The 21,707-nt window shown below is 45.6% G+C and overlaps 1 protein-coding gene across 1 annotated transcript in view; it reads left to right on the plus strand.

The window, feature by feature from the left end:
• Positions 1-21,707, plus strand: part of LOC147111749 (mitogen-activated protein kinase kinase kinase kinase 4-like) — a 536,567-nt gene that overhangs the window by 191,321 nt on the left and 323,539 nt on the right. The window contains 1 exon segment of the mRNA XM_085998951.1: positions 10,134-10,190. Within this exon segment, the coding sequence (XP_085855077.1) occupies positions 10,134-10,190 (57 nt within the window).

Below are 21,707 nucleotides of genomic sequence, written 5' to 3' on the forward strand. Positions count from 1 at the left end.
GTATATCCTTCCTTAAATAAGGAGACCAAAACTGTACGCAGTACTCTGTGGTCTCACCAATACCCTGTACAGTTGTAGCTGGACTTCCCTGCTTTTATACTCCAACCCCTTGCAATGAAGGCCAACATCCATTTGCCTTTTTGATTACTTGCTGCACCTGCATGCTAACTTTTTATGTTTCATGCACAAGAACCCCCAGGTCCCTCTGAACTGTAGCATTTTGTAATCTCTCCATTTAAATAATTTGCTTTTTTATTTTTCCTGCCAAAGTGGATAACCTCACACTTTCCCACATTATACTCCATCTGCCAAATGTTTGCCCACTCACTTAGCCTGTCTATATCCCCTTGCAGGTTCTTTGAGTCCTCTGCACAACTTGCTTTCCCACCCATCTTTGTATCATCCGCAAACTTGGCTACATTACACTCGGTCCCTTCATCCGAGTCATTAATGTAGATTGTAAATAGTTGAGGCCCCAGAACCGATCCCTGTGGCACCCCACTAGTTACTGTTTGCCAACTGGAAAATTACCCATTTATCCCGACACTCTGCTTTCTGTTAGTTAGCCAATTCTCTCTCCCCCAACTTTGTGAGCTCTTATCTTATCACAGAAACCCCACAATGCAGATAGAGGCCATTTCGGCCCATCGAGCCTGCACCGACACATATCCCACCCGATCCCCGTAACCCCTACACCAACACATATCCCACCCTATCCCCGTAACCCCACGTATTTAATCCCCCTAACACTAAGGGTCAATTTATCATAGCCAATCAACCTAACCCGCACATCTTTGGACTGTGGGAGGAAACCGGAGCACCCGGAGGAAACCCACGCAAACACGGGGAGAATGTGCAAACTCCACACAGACAGTCACCCGAGGCCGGATTCGAACCCGGGTCCCTGGCGCGGTGAGGCAACAGTGCTAACCACTATGCCACCGTGCTGCCCATAACCTTATGCAGTAACCTTTTATGTGGCACCTTATCGAATGCCTTCTGGAAATCCAAATACACCACATCCACTGGTTCACCTTTGTCCACCCTGCTTGTTACCTCCTCAAAGAACTCCAGCAAATTTTTTTAATGTGATTTCCCTTTCATAAAACCATGCTGACTCTGCTTGACTGCATTATGATTTTCCAAATGCCCTGCTACTGCTTCCTTAAGGAAGGACTCGAGCATTTTCCCAACGACAGATGTTAGGCTAACCGGTCTATAGTTTCTGCTTTCTGCCTCCCTCCTTTCTTAAATAGGGATGTTACATTTGCAGTTTTCCAATCCGCTGGGACCTCTCCAGAGTCCAGGGAATTTTGGTATATTGCAACTAATGCATCCACTATCTCTGCAACCACTTCTTAACACCCTGGGATGCAGGCCACCTGGTCCAGGGGACTTGCCGTCTTTTAGTCCCATTATTTTACCAAGTACTTTTTCCTTAGTGATATTGCTTGTCATTAGTTCCCCCCTCCCTGTGGCCCCTTGATTGTCCATTATTGGGATGTTGTTAGTGTCTTCTACCATGAAGACACATACAAAATATTTGTTCAGAGTCTCTGCCATTTCCCCGTTCCCCATTATTAATTCCCTATTCTCATCCTCAAGTGACCAACGTTTACTTTAGCTACTCTCTTCCTTTTTATATACCTGTAGAAGCTCTTACTTTCTGTTTTAATATTTCTTGCCAGTTTACTCTCACAATTCATCTCTCTTTTAGTCATCCTTTGCTGGTTTTTCAATATTTACCAATCCGCTGGCCTCCCACCAATCTTGGCAACAATGTATGCCTTCGTTTTCAATTTGATACCATCCTTTACTTCCTTAGTTATCCACGGATGGTACTCCCTTCTCAAAATCTTTCTTTCTCATTGGAATATATTTTTGTTGAGAGTTATAAAATATCCCCTTAAATGTCTGCCTCTGCATTTCAACTGTCTTGCCCTTTAATTTATTTTGCCAGTCCACTTTAGCCAGTTCTGCCCTCATGCCAAGATCAGGATACTGGTTTGAGATACAACTTTCTCACCCTCCTGAATTCAACCATGTTATGATCACTCTTTCCTAGAGGATCCTTTACTATGAGATCATTTATTCTGCCTCATTACACAGTACCAGATCCAAGATAGCCTGCTCCCTGGTTGGTTCCATAACATTCTGTTCTAGGAAACCATCCCAGATACAGTCTACGAATTCCTCCCCAAGACTACCATGGGCAATTTGATTTGTCCAATCAATATGGAGATAAAAAGCACCCATGATTATTACCGTACCTTTTTTACAGGCCTCCATTATTTGTTGATTTATACTCTGTCCAACAGTATTGCTACTGTTCGGGAGCCTGTAGACTATGCCCACCAGAGACTTTTTCCCCTTACTATTTTTTATCTCCACCGAAACTGATTCTACATCTTGATCTTCTGAGCCAATATCACTTCTCACCACTACACTGATCCCATCCTTCACCAACAAAGCCACCCTACCTCCCTTTCCTTTCTGTCTATCCTTCTGAATTGTCTCATACCCTGGAATATTCAGTTCCCAGCCCTGGTCACCTTGCAACCACGTCTCTGTAATGGCGATCAGATCATACCCATTTGTATTTATTTGTGCCGTCAACTCATTTATCTTGTTACGAATGCTGCATGCATTCAGATGTAGAGCTTTTAACTTTGTCTTTTTACCATTTCTCCTTGTTTTGGCTCCATTTACTGTTGCACTCTTATTTTTAAACATTATGTCCCTTCCTGTCACACCCTGGTTATTATTTCCCCTATCTCTATCCTGCTCTATTGTTTTCTCATTGACTTTTTTAAATTCCTGCTCACCTGGACCCTCACCCCCACTATTTAGTCTAAAGCTATACAGCCCTAGTTATAGCTCTACAGCCCTAGTTATTCAATTCGCCAGGACTCTAGCCCCAGCATGGTTCAAGTGAAGCCCGTCCAAACGGAACAGCTCCCTCTTATCCCAGTACTGGTGCCAGTGCCCCACAAATCGAAACCCATTTCTCCCACACCAGTCTTTGAGCCACTCGTTCATTTCTCTGATCTTATTTATCCTATGCAAATTCACTCGAGGCTCAGGTAGTAATCTAGAGATTTGTGGTTCTGATTTTTTATTTAACCCCTAGCTGTTCATACTCCCTCAGCAGAACCTCTCTTTGTCCCACCTATGTCATTGGTACCTATGTGGACCACGACAACTGGATCTTTCCCCCTCCCATTCCAAGTTCCTCTTCAGCCCAGAGGAGATGTCCTTAACCCTGGCACCGGGCAGGCAACACAGCCTTCGGGACACTCTCTGCTGCAGAGAACAGTATCTATCCCCTAACTATACTGTCCCCTATCACTACAACAATTCTTTTTACTCCCCCCCACTTGAATGGCTCCCTGTACCATGGTGCTGTGGTCAGATTGTTCATCCTCCCTGCAGTCCCTGCCCTCGTCCACACAAGGAGCAAGAATCTCGTACCTGTTGGACAAGGCCAAGGGCTGAGGCTCCTCCATCGCTACCTCCTGGATCCCAATACCTGCCTCACTTGTAGTCACACCCTCCTGTCCCTGACCAGGGGTCAAATTGGAAGTAATTACTCTAGTGGGTGTGACTGCCTCTTGGAACTTAGTGTCCAGGTAAAGCTCCCCCTCCCTAATGTGTCGCAGAGTCCGAAGCTCGGACTCCAACTCATCAACTCTGAGCCGAAGTTCCTCGAGGAACCAGCATTTGCTGCAGATGTGGTCGCCTTGGACCTCAATGGTGTCCACCAGTTCTCACATGCAACAACACCAACACATTGCCTGGTCTTCCATCTCAATTAATTAATTTTTAAAATTTGGAACACGTATATCTTTTGATCTACATCAAGGCACTTAACTTTAGACGCCCAAGTTTGGGGAAAAAAAGCAAGAAATAGAGAACTACTCACCAACCAATCACTTATCTGCTTTCTGGTGACATCACACTTAGATTACTTTTTACTTCTTTACATTCACCGGTCCGTGCTGCCTGTTCTCCCGCTGTTTAAATACTGCCTCCAATTAGGTCCGTGCTGCCTGTTCTCCCGCTGTTTAAATACCGCCTCCAATTAGGTCCGTGCTGCCTGGTCTCCCGCTGTTTAAATACTGCCTCCAATTAGGTCCGTGCTGCCCGGTCTCCCGCTATTTAAATACCACCTCCAATTAGGTCCGGTCTCCCGCTGTTTAAATACCGCCTCCAATTAGGTCCGTGCTGCCCGGTCTCCCGCTGTTTAAATACCGCCTCCAATTAGGTCTGCGCTGCCCAATCTCCCGCTATTTAAATACCGCCTCCAATTAGGTCCGCGCTGCCCGGTCTCCCACTGTTTCAAGTCTCGCCGCCGCTGATACCGCCTCCAATTAGCACATTACATGTTAGAAATTATGGTTACGGCTACAGATATCTGTCGCTTTCGCTTTTTAATAAAATTTCGTTCAGACTAGACTTGGTACTGATTGCAACCAACGTCAACTAGGAAAGCAGCTGATTATTTGAAATATTTTTAAATATTCAAGTTTCTGTACAATATATGTTTTGTAGGTTTGTATGTACATAGATACACTTTCAGTAGAAAGGGGGCAGTTGTACCTGGAACCTTAGTACTGCACGTATTTGTTGGTGAAATGTTGCTTTCTCCAAACCGGATGATTATTTGAAGAGTGATTGCTGATCCCAACATAAACAAGTTGATAAGCAGGAATACTGGGTTATCTGGGGAAAATTATACTTAACCGGAAATGGAGGAATGTTCAGTTTGTTTTGTTCGCTGAAATTATATCCGTTCTCAGTTACTCTTTGATGATGATGAACAGGAAGTGAGAATATTTGTCACTAGTTGTGGCATCTTGTTGGAAGTTGAAATCATTCTGCACAGTATGCTCTGCTTTTTTGTGTGAATTTTTATTTGAAGGCTAAAAAAACGACCTTTTTAGTCGCCCAGTGGTTAACTGTGGTACATAGTGTGATATTGAGGCAGAGACACATGCGGTTGCTGGTCTGTGCTGAGTTCGCAATCTCAGTCGGCTCAGTGATGGGGTGGAAAATTGCATTTTAAACCTGTTACAGTATTTATTGTTTGCTCTTTTAGGATCCCACCACCTTTATTTAAAACTGGGCCCTTCAAACTTAGAATTTGTAACGTTAAGTAATCTGTTACAACCTATTTAGTTAATTTAAATTAATTTTTGCTATATTGGGATGGGAGGAGGAGTACGAAGAATTTTTAGCAGGGAGAAGTGAGGCTAGCTAGAAGAGTTAGGCTATCTCCCATTTGATCTGAAACCCATGTCTTTAGACAATGGCACAGGCAGAGGGCTGTAACCACACCCGGCCATACTCCTGTCCTCCAGTCTTTTTAATTTAATTCAGAGTTTACCTTCTCCATCTCTTAATTTCTGCATAACTGAATTCAGTTTTGGCCATGGGTGACACTTGGCGAAACAGTATTGATGGGATTTAATTGAAGTGGACAATTTTAAACTCCAATACAAAGACAGCCCCTCCATCTAGAAAGGCCTGCTTTTGGGGTCCATATAATTATTTTTGTATTATGGTGAGTAAGATGAAGCTTCACTAGAATTTTTCCAAGAATTGTGATGAGTGAATTTATGAAAAAGATTAGAACAATAGCCTCCACAATCTAGGAGATCTTATCCTCTTTCAGAATTGCCCTGATCTGGTCTCAGATAGCAAGCCTCGCATCTAGATAATTCATACCTTTTTAATTGTGTAGGGATTAGGGAGTTCAGTCATTTTGTAATTTGCAGAGGACTAACCAATTCTACTTAATAAAAAAAAATCTTTTATCTGTTGGCGAGTCAGTGAAGGTAGAATCATCTATTACAAGAGCTCTATAGTCTCTACTAAAGAAGAGCATTTGGATTTCCACAAAGTGCAACAGACCTAACAAATGCTTTATAACAGAAAATGCTGGAAAAACTCAGCAGGCCAGGCAACATCCGTGGAGAGAGAAATAGTGTCAACGCTTCAGGTCAAAACCCTTTGTCAAGACTGATGTTGCCTGGCCTGCTGAGTTTTTCCAGCATTTTCTGTTGTTATTTCGGATTTCCAGCATCTGCAGCACTGTATTTTGCTATCGTACTAACAAATGCTTTGTTCATGCTTTTAGAATTTCCTTAACATATTGCCTCAATTAACAAAATCCTTAGGTATGGGGTCAGTTTGGTATGTGTGTGACTATTTCTAGCAACAGTTGACTCTGACTACTTTAGTGGTGTCAGCCTGCTTGTCCAACATCAAGTTGTGAATTAGCCAGAACTTTCTCCAGTTCAACTTCGAAAAGCCAAGTCATCTAATTCAGCTCCCAAGAATTCCGTACCTTTGCCTCTGACTCCATTCTCCTTCTACAGCTGCTTCTCAGTGAACCAGACAGTATGTAACCTTGGTGTCGTATTTGACTCTCAGTTCCATATCCTGTCTGTTTCCAAGAGTGCTTATTCCTACCTCACCACCAATGAAATCTGTACTTTGCTTGCCTCCGGGCTCAACTTCTCCCAGCTGTCCTCACCCGCCTCCTGTTTCCACCCTAAATGAACTCCAACTCATGCAAAACTCTGTTGCCCACATCCTGTCCCACACTTAAGCCCCATTCATCTAAACTTTGTCCTCAATCTTCCAGTCTCAATGCATCAAATTCAAAATTGTCATCCCAAATTTTTCACCGTTATTTTTATAACCTCTCCAGCTGTGCTCTCTTGTCTTCTGACTTGGGCCTCCTTCAGCTCCACCATCAGTAGGACCTACAGTTTGTTCAACCTACTTTCTGAAACTCCCTCTCTAAACCCCTTTGCCATCTCTCTTTCCACCCCTTCGCCACCCCCATCACCTTTGAAGGCCTCCTCAAATCATATAATTTCAAACTTGCATCCCTTGAACAGAAATTCCTTGCTTTTCTTTCCCATTCCCCAGATGTATATTTTCGATTGGCCACTCTGCAGACTGTACTAATGTGGTCAGTGCTGCGCCTTCATCAATTCAACAAATCAAAGCTTTGTAAGAACCGCAATATAAGGGCCATTAGAAGGAATTAATGCCATTTTTAAGTTGTAATTTATTTGCTTATGATTTAGAACAATACAGCAGGACCTAGTTAAAGTACGTTACAGTATTTTGAAGCATGTGTAGTGTTAATCACATTTGTGTCATCACAGAGAAGTTTTGCCTACCTCGACTTTTGATTGCTGGCTAAAGCTGTTCCAGTTAGTTTAAAAGAGAGAATGTTATCTAAAACTTGGAGACTTCAGAGTAGTTTTTCATAAGCTTCTGATCATTGTCTATGGAATTTGGGTAACCTAATGAGCAGTTGAGGAAACTGATTTAGGTAGACAGTATTTTGATATAATGTATAGCAATTTTTTTTAAACGAACAAATGTTATTCTTGCCTTCTTCCAAAAAAAACCACATTTGGGTTGCCGTTACACCTTGCACAAATTGTCATTTGGTAATTTATCATGTGCGAGTCCAGACAGTAAATCTATTTAATAGTGGGACATCACAGCTGAGACCTAATTCTATCCAGCAACATCTACAAGTGCACTAATGAAGACTCCGGATAATGGTCAGGAAAGACATTTTTTTCTCCCATTCCTAAGTTAGAGACAGGAGCCAATTCCACCACCCTAGCTGAGACCCGCTTGGTCAGCAGAGACTGCAAATTGATTTGGGGCACTTCTGGTCTGTATGGGCATTTTAATATTTGTGTTGTACCTCTGGCACTTAAGCAGAGACATGACAGTTCTAAGTGCTGCTCTTTTTTTATTGTGCTTGTGTGCTGTCTGCCTTGAGGACCAAACAAGAGACCTGTATTTTCATGGAGGTGTGGAGTTCATCTGCTTCGTTTTATAGTGTTGACAGCAGGGGTACTGCACACCTGCTGCCGACAGACACTAACGATGTAAAAGTGCCAGATGACTCTGCTCCATACTGTGTAGTGCCTTTACCAACTAGACCACTGGGCGAGTCTGGAAATAAATTGCTATTCGTATGGTATTGTTGAAGACACACAGGATCTTTCTCGTATATTTTTGGTATGAAAAGTCTGAGCACTTTCCTATACCTTTTTGTTTTTGGCTATGTAAATCCTAAGCTGTTTCAATTAATAGCTGACTGAATTTAACTAAAAAAAAAAGTCAATTCCATGGTTGCATTGACAGAGTAGTTTTAATATAGAGATTGTTTAATACTTAATTTCAAATTTGTTCCATATCCCTTTTTAAATATTAACGTGTATGCACAATTTTAGTCACAATATTGTCATAGAATGAATTTATAATTGCTATAATTTCCCTCTCAAATGAAAAAGAAATTCTCATTTTGCATGGAAGCTGAATGGAATAAGGTTTCACATAATATAAACTGTTGCATCAGCACAGTTTTAAAAATACTTACATTTGGTTTGTGGGTAGTAGACATTTGTTGAATATTAAAATGCTTCTCTGATTTGGTTAGGGGTACAGTATTTGAAAGAAAGTTGTTATCCAACAGTGTAGAACTGCAAAGGCAATCTGTCATCCATTATATTGAATTGGGCTACGTGTCTGCCAGTAAATTGAGCAGTTTTGTATAGGGCGAAGATAAACAATCTGTGCAAGCCAGGCTTATGGTTGTATAATTTACCATCCTAAATTAAACTGGTTTTAGTACTGTTTATAATACAAGAATGGATCAAGTAGGATAAATCTGCATTGTGCTGCTGAAGAGTGCCAGCACATGGAGGGCGAAGAGACTAAAGTAGCAGTAAAACTGCCCCTATAAATCCCTGTAAAAAGCTGCCTGCTGTTAATTACTGTATAATGCCATCTAGAATCATCCTGGAGGAGAGTGAGGCCTAGCAGAGCTTGATGTGGTGCAGCCAAAACTGATGGATGGCTAAGTTGGTTGTGTACCAGGTACTCAAGATTGCGCCACGTGGATTTTTGGTAATGAAGATGGAGCTGCACCAGGTAAAGAGCAGGAATGCGAGATGGTGACTGTTTTGTTGGTAATGAGGGCATAAAGTATGGAAGTAACGGAGTGGTTGAACAACTTAACAGCTGCAACAGTATGATGATGTATAAAGGGCCAAAGGCTAGGTACGCAGTTGGGAGTTAGAGAATGCAGTAGTGAATGACTTTGGAGAGTTTGTTTCCCCCAGGGGTGGATGCAGAAGGAAGTGGGGTTGAGAAAGGGTAGGGGGTGTGTGGGCTACAAAGAAGTGTTTGCTGTTTGCCTTGTTAGTGATCGAGACTACGGGAGATGCTGCGGTTGAGGGGGTGGCTGGAAATATGGATGGGAGAGTTTATATTGAAGGGGAGAGTTAGAAAGGATGAGACTGGTGAATTCAGAGGAGAGAGAGGTCAAGAGGAGCCGAGATGAAGACTACAAGGATGAGGAATTACTTGCTGGAAAGGCAAAGAAGAATAAAGGGGGATATGTTGGAGAAAATGGGGTTATGGCATAATAATGTAAATTATTCATTTGAAGTTGCTAATAAAATAAATGTAACATTTGCACAAAAGGAATTTGAATATCTACATCCGTACGTATATTTGGATTATTGTTTATGACCGTTACTAATGCGAGGAGGTTTGAATAATTTGCCGCATTTTACTATTGCAGAAATAGTATGAATTCTAGCTTTGGGGGAAGGAAGGCACAAGATTTGCACATCTGGACAGACTTCGTGAAAAAGAATAAATTCTTGAAATCCTGAAGAGCTGTAATGAACTTGATCAACAATCTTAGCACAATAACCTATTTGAAGAAAAAAATATTTTGTATGCAACACTACAGATCTCAAACTAACTGCAGAAGTTTGCTTGCCTAGTTTCAGCAATGAACAAATCAGTTTTTCTTGGCTGTTTCAATTTTTAATTTACACTTTGCTATATAAAATTTGTCTTTCTTGCACATGTAATAGAGGCAGTTTAAAAAAAAAAAAAAAAAAAAAAATGTTTACTAGCACGTGAATAAAACTGAGGAATTGCAGTCTGTTCAGATTGAGGAATATTTTCATTTCGGACAAATACCATAATTGTTTGGTTCAAGATTACTAAGCCATCTAACGTTTGTTTGTCTTTGAAAATTTTTGTGTATTCTAATATCTTTACATGTTTTTTTGTAGGGTCGTCATGTCAAAACAGGTCAACTGGCAGCCATTAAAGTTATGGATGTTACAGAGGTGAGTGAACATGTCATTTCTATTTAATAGTTCCAGTACTACATACACTTGAGTTATTTAGCTTGCCTCATTGTTTTAATAGCGCACAAGGACAAATAATCCAAATTTTGTATGAAACATTGTGACTTAATATGCTATATCATTGTTTAATCTAGCGTTATCAGGTGGAGGGTTGACATTCTACTGGACACCATAGAAAGGGCTCAATTGGACAGCTAACATGCAATAAAAATAAAAGTTGGTGCAATATTAATAATATGCCCGAGTGCATTTAGTCTGTACAATAGCCCAACACATACAAAGTATCACGAAAATATTGGGCCGTAATATATGGTGGGTAATAATGGCAACTAACAGTGTTCGCTGTTATTAACCCTTTGAAACTGGCCGCAGCTTCAGAACGTGGCGCATGCGCATCTAAACGCGGAAATCATGAAGTTGCGGTCAGTCATTCACTGCTCCGACAATAGCTGGCTGCATAGTCAGCAATCCGTGTAATCAGTGAAACTGATAAACTTGGGCTTTTCTGCAGTAATATCGCTGTTAAATACCTCATTAAATGTTAGACTTTGTTGGATTAGGTGTAACTAGGGTTTTAACATCATATTGACTGCTGTGAGCAAGATGGCGTCCGTGGCGGTTGCAGGGTAAGCGCTCTCCGAGTCGGTCGGCCCGCTACAGACGCTGTGCATCGGCGCTGATGAGTTCAGCGAGTCGGCGGGGAGGCAGCAGAAGCAGCGATGGAGGCCACGACGACCTGCTGTAGCACGGCGGCCGGCAGCTACTCGGCGGGAGGCTCGGAGGTCGAACCGGTAGGAGGGGAGGCAGCCAGCGGACCGAGGGCGGGAAAAGCAGGCCCTGGAAGGTTGGACACCGCGGGAGGCTCGGAGGTCAGACCGGGTGGAAGGCGAGCCAGGGAGAAGCAGGCCCCGGGACGTCGGTACCACGGCGGCTGAAGATTGTCGGGCAGGAGTGCGGGAAAGGCGGAGCGAGGCGAGAGCGGACCCTATTGTGATGGCGCCGATGAAGATGGCTGCCGTCCTTGCGGGCTCCGTGCGTACCAGGCAGCTAAGTGTCCTTTGCTGCTGGGTGCGCTCGGCTCGTTAAGAAAAAAGCATTTCACTGACTGGATTTCACTACTTGTATTTGGTTATGTGACAAATAAAAATTGAAATAAACAAAGGTTATGGTCCTGAAAAAAGAATTTTAACTTTGTGAAGTGTCAAATTTCTACCATTGTGATAAAAAATTACAATTGCATTTATATAGCGCCTTTCGCGACCTCAGGACATCCCAAAGTGCTTTACAGTCAATGAAGTACTTTGAGCACAGCAAGGACCCACAAACAAAAAGTTTGAGACTTGCTTTGGATCCCAGATAATCTTAGACTGCAGGCATGGCAGGAATTGCAAGATTGTACATCATTATTTAGTAAAATAGCAATTGAGTTAAATTTATTGCTTTTTGCCTCGTCTGCATATGCTTATAGCAAATTGTATATTTTGATATTATACATAGTGAATATGGTTGACTGTTAATTGTACTTTTTCAGTCTGTTTTTATAAACTAATTTTATTTTTGTTAATTTTCTAACGTAGTGTACTTATTTCAGTATTCGACAAAATACACTTCTGCAAAATGTACTTTTATTGTCTTCCTGTAAATGCCAACCAGATAAGATTAGTAGCATCAAGTGACTTGCATAAAAATTTTGGAGCTGGTTTGTGAATTTTGACATCTCAGTTGACAGGAAATGTTTCTTGTCGATAATAGTCTCTTGAGTTCCTGACTTGTTTTGTTTTGGTGGTCATTGCTATGATCCACAAGAAACTGGAAAATGTAACTGACAGAGGTCAGTGGATAACAGGAAAACATAACATTCTTATCCTTTTTGTCAAGAAGTTTGAAGGATGATATTTAACAACTGTGTTCTGACCTTTAAGAAGTCTCCACCTATGAAGAGAACATCAATTTGCCCTTATTTGGCGCCTTCAATGTAAATGCACTTCAGAAGTGAAAATAACCAGACGCCAAAGGGCAGGAAAAGAGTTGAGGGTGGTGACTGAAGGCATCATCAAAGAAGTGATTTTTGAAGGATGGGAAAAGATTTAGGGAGAGAGTTTGAGTGTGTGGCCAAGGTGTCTAAAGGTGTGTACAACAAACAACAACAATTTGTATTTATCTAGCACTTTCAATGTAGTAAAACGACCCAAGGTGTTTCACAGGAGTATTAAAAGACAAAGTAGTCAAAAATGCAAAGTCAGAACAGTGGAAGGCTCATAGAGGAACATAGGGCTGAAGGTGGTTGCAGGGATGGGGGCGAGGCAAGAGCATGGAGGGACTTTTAGATGAGGATAAGAATTTTGAATTTAATGTGTTGAGAAATAGGGAGCCAGTAAAAGTTGGTGAGTGGAGGACAGTTCATGTTGGAGAGTTTTGGGCGTTGTAGTTGGTGGAACATGGGTGTTGTCAAGTTGAGTGTTGGGATAATCAAGTCTTGGAGGTGACAAAGATGTGGATTTTGTTTCAGCAGTATTGATGGTGAGGTGGAATCAAAGGTGTGTAATGATGTGGAGGTAGAAATAGCTCGTCTTGGTGATGGTTAAGGTATGGGGTTTGAACCTCAGCTTGAGATCAAAGAGGGCACTAGGCATGCATACTATCAGGCTTAGCCTAAATGAGTTACCAGATAAAGGAATGGAAGTAGGGACCAAGGTGCAGAGTTTTCAGTATGCAAACAGGATCGCTTTGGTCTAGGACCAAAATTCAAGGAAGTTTTGGTCCATCCAAAGTTTGTTAGTTAAGCAGTCAGAAAGCACAGTTGTGATCAAGGAATTGAGGGTGGTCTCAGAAGTAAACTTGAGTGTTATTAGCATGCATGTGAAATCTGACCCATGCCTTTGAATGATGTTGCAAAGGAACAACATGTAGATGAGGAAAAGAAGAGGTTGAAGGCCAAGAGGGATATGGGGGTCGTGGGAATATATTTTATATGGAAGGGCATGGCTGGCAGAGAGAGGACTTCACAGTGGGGACATGCTGCTGAGGAAGCTGAGCATACAATCTCAATCTTTGATTTAAAGAAATTCATCTGCTCTTTTCATTTGGTGTTGGCAGTGAAGATGGGGAAGCAGAGGGAGCGGTTTGTCATTGAGAAGAGGAGTATGGAGTTGTCCTTGCTTTCCAGGATAATCCTGGAATAGTGGGAGGATTTGGACAAGGAGTGAGAGGTGTGTTATTCCTTTGGATGATTGATGCTGCTGTAGCAGTAAAGAACCAGATTAGTTGCATGCCAGGTGTGCTTCAGCCTGCAGCCCTCGGTTTTAAGGGTGCAGCGATCAGGGCCTAGAAATTCAGTTGCGTTCGCCAGCCGTTAGCGCCATAAGAGGAGTAGATTTCGAGCGCTAGGCACTTAGCGCCCGGGTGCAGGCCGATCTGCGCCTACGCCCAACTTCAGTTGACATTTAGCGCCAGCGCAAAGTGTTTGCGCCCGCTCAGCTGCGCGCGCAGCTTATGACGTCATTTCGTCGTGCAACGCTGTTTGTGCGCCCCAAACCGGAACTTCAGTGGCGCCCGCCCAATGTGGGCGTGGCGCTGTTAAGAACTGTGAAGTGGAACGCAGCAGAGGCCCTGCGGGCCTCGGGGAGCGCTAATTAAAGGGCACTCAGACTGGACTATAAAGGCCAGCCATTTTGCTGCAATGACTTTAGTGCTTTGGATTTCTGGACAGAGACCAAGGAACAGACCTTACTGATTTGGGACAACATAGGAGAGGTATTTTTGGCTTCTGGCCAGAGCTTGGAAATTTGACTCATTGTGATTTCACTGTTTGCAAGTATATTATGGGGGCTGCATGGGGTTCCAACCCTCAGTTCCAGCATTATGTGCGAAGGGCTCGCAGACGCTGTGTGAGAGGGGCAGCCATGCCTAGACGCAGAGGGGCCATCAGGCGTCGGCAACGTAGGCCTTACCCACTCAGGGAATACCGGCAGCAGGTGTGCTATCTCACCATGACTGCCGCGCATTGTGTGAAGAGGCTGCGCTTCAGAAGGGAGGTGGTTGCAGAGATCTGCCAGCTGCTTCACACAGATCTGCGTCCACAGCTGATGTGCAGGACGTCTCTGTCGGTGGAAGTGAAGGTCACGGTGGCTCTGAACTTTTATGCAAGCGGCTCCTTCCAAGCCGCTGCTGGGGACATAGCGAACATCTCCCAGTTCGCCGTGCATCGCTGCATCCGACAGGTCACCGATGCCCTTTTCGCAAGGAGACACCAATTCATCTCCTTCCCCATGACCCTAGAGAGGCAGGAGCAGCGTGCAGTCGGATTTGCCAGGATCGCCGACTTCCCCATGGTGCAGGGCGCCATTGACTGCACACATGTGGCTATGCGGGCACCTATCGACAATGCCGAGGATTACCGCAACCGGAAGGGCTACCATTCCCTCAATGTACAGCTGGTGTGTGACCACAGGCAGCGCATCCTAGCTGTCAATGCCCGCTTTCCAGGAAGCAGCCACGATGCATTTATCCTGCGCCAGACTACTGTGGCTGACATGTTCCAGGCACAGCCTCCCCCAAGGGGATGGCTTATCGGGGACAAGGGGTACCCTTTGTGTACATGGCTCATGACCCCGCTCTGCGCGCCCAGGACCCCTGCTGAGGAGGCATACAACGAAAGCCATCAAGCCACAAGGAACATCATAGAGCAAACGATTGGCGTCCTCAAGCAACGGTTCCGCTGCCTGGATCGTTCCGGCGGATCTCTACAGTATTCGCCGGATAGAGTCTCCCAGTTCGTCGTCGTTTGCTGCATGCTGCACAACCTGGCTATCCGCAGGACTCGGGCACTGCCACCTCACGTTGGACCACCACCTCAGGAGGACGAGCAGGAGGACCATGAGGAGGAGGAGGAGGAGGAGTACCAGCCCAGGAGGGAGCCACAAGGTCCAAGGGCTGTCCGCCGGCGGCTTATTGAACGACACTTCTAGGCCCCCTCTCAGGGAATGGCTTGTGGCAATGAACGCACCTGAATGCAGCCGCTCCGCAAGCCCTCAGCCGGTTAACGCAACAACCACTTGAAACATGACACATGGACAAGCTGAATAAATAAAAAGCTTTATTTAACAAACTCCGGGCCCTTCCCACATGAAACACAAAAACAGACAACACCCCCAAAAAACAGTCAAAAACATATCTCACTCCCACAACCTGGGGAGGAATAACAAAACTTGTCCATCCAATTGGCCTTCATCCTCGGCCTTACCAAGACAAACCCCCCCCATACAGAACACAAACACCCCCATCTAAAAAAAACATTTGGCAACACACTCTACTTGGTGTGCCGAGAGGGCGAGTCCTTGTGCAGGCTTCTCTGGCCCCTGCCCGACCTGCTGCTCTGCCTCAACCTGGGCCCTGTGGGTGTTGCAAGGCTGGGGGAAGGCTCCTGAGGGGCACAAAGCGTGACGGCAGATGCCCTTGGGGGTCGGCCTAGACGAGGTCCGGCCCTGGAGGGGCCGGCTGCTGACTGCTGCAGCTGTGGCTGGGCAGCATCAGTCTCTCCAGCTCGTCGCAGCTTTGCTGGGGGAGTGGCAGTGGCGGCTGCAGCAATGGGGGAAAGCTGGCTGATGCCAGGCGCTCGCTGGTCGCCAGAGACACTGGCACTCGGCCGGGCTGGCACTGCAGCAAGCGCAGCAATCTGGTGAAGGCCAGACCACTGTGCTGCAGCAGCGCGGCGGGTGCCCTGGCGATGCGTCCGTGACACAGCGAGTGTGGCAGACGTGAGTGCCCGTACTGCCCTGGTCTGTGCCCGCATCAGACCAGCCAGTGTCTGCACGGCACCACTCATGAACTCTCGACTCGCGTCCTGTGCTGCCGCGAGTTGTTCGACACCCCTGGCCTGTGAGTCCCCGAAATCGGCCACACTATGAGCCAGGGACTCAATGGCCTGAAGCAACTGTCCCACAACCCCCATGAACTCGGTGTGGCGCCGCTCCGAATCTGCGGACATTTGATCAAGGAGGCGCACCTCCTGGGCGAGGACCGTCTCCGGACTGGAGGCCGGACTCTCCCTCTGGGGAGAAGGCCGCCGAGCTGGCCGACCCTTCCCGCGTGGCTGGACGCCACTGGGCCCAGCAACTGCCCTCCCCTGCAACACTTCCCCCCTCTGGGGAGAAGGCAGCCGTGCTGCCCAACCCTTCCCGCGTGGCTGCACGCCACTGGGCACAGGAGCTACACCCCCCTGCAACACTTCCCCCTGGCTCTCCTCCAGGCAAGACGTGTCCCCTCCATTGCCATCCCCTGGCGCGGATGAGGGTCCCCCCGATGTGCCGCCTTCCTCTTGGTCCTCGTCGTCCTCCTCTTCCGAGGGACTGACACTCGCGGCTTCAGGGACCTCCTCCTCACCAGCTGAAAGCAGGAAGGCGCAAGAGTAGCTTTAGAGTGAGGACAGGGCGTCAGCGAGGGAGGCATGAGTGGTGGCATTATGCGCATTGGTGGGACAATGGCAAAGGATGTAGATCTGAAGCGCAAGGGGAACGAGAGAGGTCCAAACGGTCATGTCCTTACCATTGGGGCCCAGCACAGGGTCGGCATCTCCAATAGCAACGGGGCCAATCACCCGGGCACGCATGAGTCGAGCCACGCGCTCCTCCAGGTCACTGAGCTCCTGGAACTGGACACGGCCTCCCCCGGTGACAGTCCGGCTCTTCAGATTCTGCGCCAGCTTGGCCTGCAAGAGAAAGGACGGCCTCGAAGTACAGTGTGGTGCCCTGTTGTTGTGTGCACTGCCTCCCATGGTCGAATAGCTTGGCCAGTGTGTCAAGTGCAGAAAGTGCTACTGATGATCATGCCAGTGCCATAGCTGCTGGAGGAGGGCTGGCCATTCGGCCTTTGAGGTCCCTTTGCCCATAATGTGAGGTGCACATGCAAGGATGAGGAGGACACTGGAAAGGGTACTCACCCTGACCAACCGAGTGAGGTCGTTGAACTTCTTGCGGCATTGGTCACCAGTCCTGGGGACATCGCTGTTGGCTGTGACCCTCTGGGTGATTTCCCTCCAGGCTCTCCTGTACAGCCTCTTGGGAGCCTTCTTGCCACTGTCCGGGCACAAGATATCTCTTCTCTTCTCCAAACCCCTAAGCAGCACCCTCAAAGCATGCTCTGAGAAGCGCTGCGCTCGTTCACGGGCCTTCTGCATGGCTTCAGGCGCTATTTGGGTCCAGCAGCAGTGTTCAGGCCTAGCTGGAGGGCTGCAGTATCCAGGGCGTGGCAGCAGACCAAGTCGACCCTTCCCCCTTTAAGAGCTGGCCGGCGTCAGGGTGTCTGCTGTCAATCAAAACATGACCGCACCTGCGCTGCGCCCGGCCTCGGCGTTATCACTCTGCACCGCCGGCTTAGCGCCTAAAGATAGGGGTGCAACGCCAGTTTCAGCGCTCGCCCAAACTCCTTGGCCAAAGCTACTGAATATCGGCGAAGTGGCCTCCACTTGCCGGCGGGCGCTAACTTTAGCGCCCGCCCGAATTTACCGCCCCAAAAGTGGCTATACTGAATTTCTAGGCCCAGAATTATAATGTAGGAACGATGAAGATTAGAGACACAGGAGGACTTGGAGTGCACAAGGGCATCAAAGGCAGTGGGAAGGGAGTATTGAGCAGGTCGCGTGCAGTAGATATGTTCAGGTGGGTGGATGCCCAGCAGGGAGGAAGTTGAGTGTTTGAGAGGTTGTTGGAAAATGAGCTGAGGGATGGTTTTAATAGGCATCTAATTTTTTCTTGTATTGTCGGTGTACTCTAAATAAAGGCTTCATTTGTTGATGCAATTCAGAGAAATACTGAATAAGTTAAGTGTGCCAAAGGAGTAATGAACACAGCTGTGTTAATACTTTGGTTTTTGTTTTAGAGCACACACTTTCATAAATATTGAGGTAGAAAAACTGCATTCTCTTTGGATTTCAAAGCAACAATGTTGGTATCGCTGATGTGAAAATGATTAAAATCTCCTCTGTCCTCTTCTTTCAACCTCCACCAATACCTTTTTCATTGAGCTATGCGACTGTACAGCTAGTCACGAGGAGGCATGCAGTACCACTTTTGTGATGACTCCCTTGGTTCTTCCCCATACAAGGGTACCTGACATCTGCTTTGTACCACCTTCTTCAACAACAACAACAACTTGTATTTATATAGTAAAAGGTCCCAAGGCGCTTCAATTCCCACCATACAATACCGTACATTGGGAATTTGGTAAAGGGACTTCAGCTTGAATCCTTCCTTGCATAGTATTGTGTTGATGCTCCAACATACTCTGCCACTGAACTGACATTCACAAAATTATGGGAATCTTAAATATTCTCGATTCTCTTGATCCAAGATACAATGATATATATTTACTATATCATTTTATATTCCTTGAGACTTTATTTTTATTAGTATTTACTTTTTAAAAAAAGCCAACCTAATAGTGTTAGGCTATATTAGATAAGACGAGAGGGACAGTGAAAAGATGCTTTAGAGTCTTTTTTTCTTGTAATGTTGATCACTAAATGATTCACTTAAATTTATTTGAACTGTGCATAAAGTTATCTAATGCATTGCAGAAAATTTCAATCTCACCAATGGTTGGAAGATATTGGTGACTTCGCAGATAGAGGTAAATTCATTTGCAGTGTCAACAGTTTTTCTTAAAAAGCACGCTTATTCATGGGCCCATTTGCTTAGGCATTTTCCTCTCGCTTTCAAGAACATCAAAACCTCCCTCCTCAAAAGGTCACCCCTGACCCATCCATCCTTTCTAACTACTAACCCATCTCTAACATCCTTTTTCTCTAAAAGCGAGTACACTTCAAAAAAAAAAGTACTTAATTGGCTGTAAAGTGCTTTGGGACATACTGAGGTCGTGAAAAGTGCTATATAAATGCAAGTCTTTTTCCTTTCTCCCCTTCCCTTCCTTTCTCCCCTTCCCATCCTTTCTCCCCTTCCCTTCCTTTCTTCCCTTCCGTCCAGGTGTGGTCTCACCAAAACCCTTATAATTGCAGCAAGTCTTCCTTACTCTCGCTTGCAATAAAGGCTAACATACCATTTGCGATCCCAATTGCTTGCTGTAACTGCACGTTAATTTTGTGATTAGTATACAAAGACCTCCAAATCACTCTGCATACCAATATTTACTAGTCTCTCGCATTAAAAAAAAAATTCTGCTTTTCCATTCTTCCTACCAAAGTGGATAATTTCACACTTCCCCACATTATGCTCCATCTGCCACCTTCTTGCCCAGTCACGCAACCTGTCTATATCCCTTTGCAGCCTCTTTGCGTCCTCCTCACAGCTTAATTTTCCACCTAGCTTATATCGTCAGAAAACTTAGATACATTACACTGGTCACCTCATCTAAGTCATTGATATTGATTGTAAATAGCTGAGACCCAAGCACTGATCTTTGCGGCACTCCACTAGTTGCACCCTGCTATCCCGAAAGTGACCCGTTTATCCTTACTCTCTGTTTTCTGTCCGTTAACCAATCCTCTATCCATGCTAATATGTTACCCCAGTCCCATGAGCCCTAATCCTATGTAATAACCTATTGTGTGGCACCTTATCAAATGCCTTCTGAAAATCCAAATCTCCACTAGTTCCTCCTTATCTACCCGACTAATTACACCCTCAAAAGACTCTGTCAAACACCATTTCCCTTTCATAAAATTGTGTTGACTCTGCCTAATCATAATGATTTTCCAAGTGCCCTGTTACCACGTCCTTAATAATGGATTCCAGCATTTTCCATACCACTTTCTTGAACAGCAGGGTTACATTTGCTACCTTCCAATCCATGGAATCTAGGGAATTCTGGAAGATCAAAACCAATGCATCCACTATCTCAGCAGCCTTCAATGCCCTCCTGCATCACTCGGTCCTCTGACTTTGATCTTCTGTGCATCTGCTCTCTGTTTGCCTCACCTTTGATGGAAACACCTTCAGCTGATTTGGTCCCAGTTTTTAGAATTTCTTCCTTCAAAAACCTGCTCAAAATGCAATTTTTTGATTCAGACTTTTGGCCCCTCACCTAACTCTCCCAGCATGGCTTGGTGTCCACCTTTTTTTTGTACTCTTTGTAAAATGTTATGGCATGCTTTTTATGTTAAATACACAATATAATATTATATGCACTAAACACACAATATATACCCTAACCTCCAACAACGTGTGAGGAGCTTATAGACTTCTTCGTCTCTAAGATTGAGACCATCCGTTCAGCTGTCTCTGCCACTTCCCTTGCTTCCCCTAGCCCACCAGGCCAAACCTCCTCTAAAGTTCCCCCCCTACCCTAGCCCTGAACTCTCATCTTTCTCCAGTTTCTTTCCGATCTCCCCTCGTGACCTCTCCGCGCTCATCTTGTCCATGAGACCCACTTCCTGCTCCTTCGACTCTATTCCCACCAAACTGCTGACCACCCAACTCCCTTTTCTGGCTCCCATGTTAGCTGACATTGTTAACAGTTCTCTCTTGGGTACTATCCCCTTCACCCTGCTCCTCAAAAAACCAACCCTTGACCCCTCCATCCTTGCAAACTACAGGCACATCTCCAACCTCCCTTTCCTCTCCAAAGCCCTTGAACATGTCGCCTCCCAAATCCATGTCCATCTTTCCCACAATTCCATGTTCGAATCCCTCCAATCAGGTTTCCGCCCCTGCCACAGTAGCGAAACGGCTCATCAACGTCACAAATGACATCCTTTGTGACGAAGGTAAATGATCCCTCCTCGTCCTTCTTGACTTGTCTGCAGCCTTGACATGGTTAACCACTCCACCCTTCTCCAATGCCTCCACCGTCGTTCAGCTGGGTGGGACTGCACTCGCCTGGTTCCATTCTTATCTATCTAATCGTAGCCAGAGAATCACCTGTAATGGCTTCTCTTCCCGCTCCCGCATCATTACCTTTGGTGTCCCCCAAGGATCTATCCTTGGCCCCCCTCCTATTTCTCATCTACATGCTGACCCTTGGTGACTTCATCCAAAAACACAGCGGCCGTTTCCACATGTACGCTGAAGACACCCAGCTCTACCTCAGCACCACTTCTCTCGACCCCTTCACGGTCTCTAAATTGTCAGACTGCTTGTCCGACCTCCAGTTCTGGATGAGCAGAAATTTTCTCCAATTAAATATTGGGAAGACCGAAGCCATTGTTTTTGGTCCCTGCCACAAACTCGGTTCCCTAGCCACTGACTCCATCCCTCTCCCCAACATCTGTCTGATGCTGGACCAGGCTGTTCACAACCTTGGTGTCCTATTTGATGCTGAGATGAGCTTTCGACCACATATCCATGACCTAACTTAGACTGCTTATTTCCACCTCCGTCTCCGCCCTTGCCTCAGCTCATCCACTGCTGAAACCTTCATCCATGCTTTTGTTACCTCTGGACTTGACTATTCCAACATCCTCCTGGCTGGCCTCCCACGTTCTACCCTAACTAAACTTGAGGTCATCCAAAACTCTGCTGCCTGTGTCCTAACTCGCACCAAATC

Source organism: Somniosus microcephalus, chromosome 10 (assembly GCF_052327205.1).
Source record: "Somniosus microcephalus isolate GS21.2 chromosome 10, FLI_Smic_1.0, whole genome shotgun sequence".
NCBI classification, from domain to species: Eukaryota; Metazoa; Chordata; class Chondrichthyes; order Squaliformes; family Somniosidae; genus Somniosus; species Somniosus microcephalus.